The sequence below is a fragment of the Erigeron canadensis genome, chromosome 8, assembly GCF_010389155.1.
Source record: "Erigeron canadensis isolate Cc75 chromosome 8, C_canadensis_v1, whole genome shotgun sequence".
Taxonomy (NCBI): Eukaryota; Viridiplantae; Streptophyta; class Magnoliopsida; order Asterales; family Asteraceae; genus Erigeron; species Erigeron canadensis.
Genome location: NC_057768.1, coordinates 26,806,605 through 26,812,763, shown reverse-complemented (window position 1 = coordinate 26,812,763; position 6,159 = coordinate 26,806,605). Strand labels below are relative to the sequence as shown.

Below are 6,159 nucleotides of genomic sequence, written 5' to 3'. Positions count from 1 at the left end.
TATTCTTAGCTATAAGTGTCTGTTTCAGTTTCTTCACAAAACATAAAATTATCACCACTAGTACGATCGCAACTCCTATGGTAACAGCTGCATTTAACAAAGTACTCCAAAAGTTTAACCATTTTTTTTGTTATTGTAATTGGAATGGTAATGGACAAAAGATAACTGGTAGCTATAGATTACCAGTTATAAGAGCCACCCATCTTTTATTCGTTCCTGTCGTTGCAACATATATAAAATGAACTATCTTAATTTTCTACATTGGAATGTAATCTGCTTATAAATCACTACTAATAGAAAGAGGATTTTTTACAGTCTATCTTGCACGGTTTTGAAAAGCAACGTCTCAGAACATAAAAGATTACAGACGTGCTTATAAAATGTTCTCAAAGGTGTTTGCCGTTTTAAGGGTTTCAAAGTAACTTTTTACTATTTATATATGGGTTTCGTTAACTAGTGTCGCACATCTATACTCCTTATTAAAAATTATCCACCCATGTTGAAAGTTTACAAGATCTGGGACATGCGATTTTACGTTTTTGCCCTTCCTCACCCCTTTAGCCTTCCTTCTCCCAGTAAATATCTTTCAATAAATACAAATACCCTTCATCAAAAGCAGACACATTAAACATTGATATTTGTCTTCTTTATACCCTAAAATACACACATCATATTCATAAGGAGTCGGGAATTATGGCGCTACAACGTCTATTAATATGGATCTCGAACAAGCAAAAGTCATAATTAACGAGATCAAAAGATTTCAAGATCAAGAGGAGGTCGTAATCAACGATATTAAAAGATTTCAAGATTACAACAATCAAAACTCTCTCAATGATATTCGTCGCAACGCGCGGGTAACATGCTCGTACTCATTAGTAGTTATGATACTCAATGTTTCTTAAAATCCAAAAAATATGCATTTATAACTCATGTAAAAATGTTAACTATTAGTTTGAATTAGTGAGCATTAAATATGTTTATTGAATTTTTATGAATAGTTCGTTCAAAGCGCAATATACTCAGTACCCATGAGTCATAGGTTAGCAAAACCATTATATATATAATATATAATCCATTTTTTTATAAAGAATTTTGAGAACTCCTAAATTTTATATTGGATCATATGGTTTTTTTTTATTCACATGTGAAACGTTATAAAAATATATGTTGGAAGAAATTTTTTTCAAAATCTTATATATAGCCGTTTGTCCCGTGTGAACAAAAAACGTAAATAAATTCATTCACAAGTTCACAAAATGCTACTTTGAAGCTTCATTGAATTGATCAACATCACTCATTTTTTCAATACTGTTTCTATAAAAGTCAAATGAATTGAATCCATCAGTTTGGCCCAGTATGGTGGTGTTGGAATACATCAAAAGGCAAAAGTCATAGTACCCTATTGCATCCTTATTATTCGGGCACACTTGTGGTAATTTAATTATGGGGTCACTAAGACAACTTCGACACACATCTGGATTGACATCGCCTCGACATAGGGCGACCGGGTTGACTTTATCATTGCCCTAGTCAGTAGAAAAGTTAAAGAATCCCAAGCCGGAGTTGGTGGTGGGGAGGGTGGAGAGGGTCGTGTCAAGATTTTTTTGGTACATGCTGTTTTCTAGATATAAATAATTACCAAAGGAAGAATAAATAAAATTGGTAAAAGTTAAGGTTGTTTTATTGTCAAAATATATGAACATAATTGAGGAACATATGAGCAGTTTTACGGTGAGTGTTGGCATGTTTTATTGTGGTGGATGATTGCAGAGAATCTAAGGAGTTTGGGAGAGGGTGATGAATGTTTGGTCATAAATAGGAAACCATCTTAATCTTAGTTGACTATTGACTGGGTCTATGCACGGAAATTTCTTTCGTTTAAATGAAAACATGAATCTCAAATGATTATCTTATTCAATTCATATGGTACGTGGGTCACGAAAGCCGTTTGTGAAATGCCATGAATTTGGTAAGAGCAATTTTTTCAAACCGACCGGTCGATCATGGTTGGACAGAAAATTTTGTGAAATCCGGTCGGGTTGACCCCTACTTAATAGCGGAAACAGATTCGGAATGAACCGGACGGAACCGGTGTGTCGGATGAACCAGATCGGGATTCGGACCGACATGAGCCGGTCAATGGTTGGTCAAAAATTGAATTTCGCTAGAAAATGAGATGAATAGTGATGTGTCCAATTAATTATATATATATATATATATATATATATATATTTCCCACAATATTTTTGGCCATTTTATGCTTGATTATGGGACATATGTGTATATATTTTGATGTTTTATGGTATGTTCGAGTGTTTCGGGTTTATAATAGGTTTTATGGAAGAAAATGGCTGAATACGGGTGAAATTGAGCTTAGGGATGTTTACTGATGAACTTGAAAATGATTTGAGGAAGAAAATTGAAGAAAAGATGGAAGAATGAAGTTATATGGCGCATGGGGAACTTTATGTGTAAAATAGATACACTTAAAGTTGATGACTTGAGTTTCTAAGACTTATGTGTCGCATAAATCAAAACAGTAAACAGACGAATATTGAGAAAACACTCTATGTGCCGCATGCATATGTGTATCTATCGCATATCTTGGCCAAGCTGACAAACCTTTGTGAAACGCCACTTTATGCACCGCATGATATTTTGTATGCGTTGCATATTTAGGTCGGCCAGTTTTAAAGATCTGAAAAGCATATAAAAAGAAGACCAAAACCCTCCTATGGAACATCTTTCACTTCCCAACCTTTTTTGAGAGTACGTGGCTAGGTTTTACGTTTGTACGGTTCAAATTCAATTACATATATAAATCAAAAATGACATTCCCCTCACACAAAAATGTTTAATTAAGTTTCTCTAGCTAATTTTCCTTGGTTATAACAACGATCGATACATAAAGGAATAATGCCATATAATAAAAATATCCATGAAATGAATAAAATAGAACCATGAAGTGATCATCTCCCATAAACTTAGGGTGTGTTCGGTAGAAGGAAATGAGCAAAGAGAAATGGAAATGACATCATTTCCGTTGTTTGGCAAGTCAAGGAGTGAAAAAGGCAGACAATTGTATTTCTCAGGAAATTACTTTCTATGTAAATTGATTTCCATCCTATATGTAAGGAAATGTGAAGAAATTAGTTTATTCACTACAAATATCCGTGTATGAATAAAAATTAACCGTGAAATTATCATCTCCCATAAACTTTAGTACCTATGGTACTACTGTATGATCTATAAATAAGTCACAACAATGAATTATAAATGCTAATTTAGCCTTTCCTTGTGGCCAACTTGTATGAACCTTGGACGAGACAAAGGAAAATCAACCACTACAAAGCAAACAAAAAAGAGAAACAACGGATTCAGTGGTTATTATCTGGAGATTTGAAAATCTTCTAGCTCATCAACAATCTGGCTTGAAGATCATAACACCATTTCAATTCATTCCTTCGGTTTGTTATTTTGTTTTTTAGAACTATAAAAAATACTTGTTTTAATATAGAAGCCCGTTGATGGCTGATATTCGAATTGTCCGGAGCAGATTTGATTATTAGCATTCGTACTGCATTAGTCTTACGAGAGATAGTGTCCGCGCGTTGCGGCGGTGAGATGGTGTGGGTGATAAGTCAAGTCATAGAGTATGACAGCCAAATGCTTTAACCGTACGGGCTCTGCCATCGGATTTAAAAATTCGTCCAAAGTATATCGAATGACATCTCTAATGAAAGAGCATGAAATTTTAAGAATACCCATACAATTTTTACAATTTATCAATATACAGTTTTTTGAAATAAAAATTTTTGAATGAATTAGAGGAATAAGATGATTTACAAAGGACATGGAAAAAAGATGAGTGATTAAGATTTGGGGAGAGAGAAAAATGAATGGTTGAGATTTAAGAGTATTATAGGTATATTCGATAGAGATGTTTAAATTAGTGAATAAAGAAGAATGGTAATTTAGGTAGTTCAATTACTTAATTGAGATTAAAAAAAAGACAAAATGTTTTATAAGATAGTATTAAAAGTATTAGATATAGGGAAAACAGAAACATAAATAAAACAACTATGTCAAAAACAAAGTTTGGATTATCTTTTATCATATCTTATGATTTGACAAACTCTATATAAACATCGATTGAAAAGATATACTTAGTACCAAGCAACAAAAAATTTAAATGAGTCATAATCTTATATCTACTTCCTGTTATTTTTGCATCTGCAGAATATTTCTAAAGGGGAATACTCTGTTCATTTGTAAATAAATTAGTCGGGTCGACCATTCTCTTCACTTTCACCAATCTATCAAAATTTCTCTTGAAATATTTTTCTCCATAAACTTTACCATCTACATAGGTGTTGTTCCCGACTCTACTAGTACCAATGTCAAGGTCTCTATAGTTCATATATGCTCCTCTCGGATTCTTTGACACAAAAGGCGTCATGAAATCGTAAAGAAGTCTTGTTTGATTAACATAGTATGCCTCTATTTCAGACCCGTTTTGATGCCAGTTAACACTATACTCAATTTTGAATATATTTCCTGCTCGATGTGGGAATGGCGTCTCCCAATCTTGAATTTCACTCATTCTTCCACCATATGGGTTAAATACTAGCTCCACGACCTTTAGCTCAAGCATTTTTTGCAATATGGATTCAAGCCCGTTTCTAGGAATGGGGGTTTGTAAGTAATCAGATTTCCTTTTTGCAAACTTGGGAGAAAAAGTTCGTTTTAGCAAAACCTCCTCACTATTTTTCTCGCTGCTTGACCAAAAAAGCTCGGATTTTATCCAACTCATTTCCTTACAGTCGGTTTTCTGTATACCTAGTTCTGGAAACCCTGCGTTCATTACAGAAACAAGACTATCCGAATCTCCTAGAAAAAACGCAGTAAAACTTGCATGAATAGTACTCTTTGTGTTATCCGGCTTAACATTTAACCTTATGAAAAGATCTCTATCAATCTTGTCAGCTACATATTGCCACCGGTTGATAATATCAGTTGCGTTTTCTACTTCTAATGTTTTTGATACTCGGAACACAGAGACAACTTCAGGAACCCGAACAAGTTGTAGTTTGTAGGAAACTATAACTCCAAAGCTTGCACCTCCTCCACCCCGGATGGCCCAAAAAAGATCTTCTCCCATTGATTTTCTATCCATAACCCGACCCTTAGCATCAACTATCGTTGCATCAATTACATTGTCAACGGTTAATCCATATTTTCGCAACAAAACACCATATCCACCTCCACTTATATGTCCACCTACACCTACAGTTGGGCATACTCCTGCTGGAAAAGCATGAATTTTGCTTTTTTCCCATATCCTATAATAAAGTTCTCCTATGGTGGCACCTACTTGAACATTTGCAGTTTCTTCATCTATGTTGACATCAATTGTACGTATATTTGACATATCAAGTAGGACAAAGGTAGCAGTGTAGGAGACATACGATAGTCCTTCAAAATCATGTCCACCACTTCGGATCCTAAGGTTCATTCCCATGTTCTTAGAGCAAATAACTGTGGATTGGACATGAGTTTCATGTAATGGGGTCACGATGATTATAGGTTTGGGAGTATCGGTTTTGTTGAACCTTTGGTTTCTGATGTAGGCTTGTAAAGTTGAAGTGTAGGATGAATTATTTTGATTATAGATTATTGATGAGACATGATCAGATGAGTTTTGTCTGGACATACATCCAAGAAACGTTTCATAAACAGAAACATCGACGTCTCTAGATATAAAAGACTCGACAATGGAAGTCAACACAAATAGCAGAACTATATGGTAACAATAGTACTTCATTGCACTCATGTTCTGTTCAATTAACAATACAAATATAAATATATACCTCAGAGAATATATAATATATACTTATACTATTACTTTGGCTCATATGAAACATTGTTTTGTTCATCACATAGGTATCATCTATGAAGATGTAATTTTGACTTCTTTTGTATTATTTGGGCACGGCCAGTTGATCCCACATGCGACCTTCGCCATCAACGCCTTGGTAGATACTCCAGCCTGCATCCGTACCAGACCCTTACAAAATCCGACTTCTCTAGAAACCGAATAGACTTTTATCTCTTTAACAATTAAGAAAAAAGGGGATGCCTAAATGGATGGCTTAC

At 34.5% G+C, this 6,159-nt stretch overlaps 1 protein-coding gene across 1 annotated transcript; it reads right to left on the bottom strand.

Annotated features, from left to right (window-relative positions):
• Positions 1–4,249: 4,249 nt before the first annotated feature.
• Positions 4,250–5,737, bottom strand: LOC122580646 (berberine bridge enzyme-like 21). Its single transcript, XM_043752913.1, has one exon. The coding sequence runs from the start codon at positions 5,714–5,716 to the stop codon at positions 4,250–4,252; it is 1,467 nt and encodes a 488-aa protein (XP_043608848.1). The 5' UTR covers positions 5,717–5,737.
• Positions 5,738–6,159: the final 422 nt, after the last annotated feature.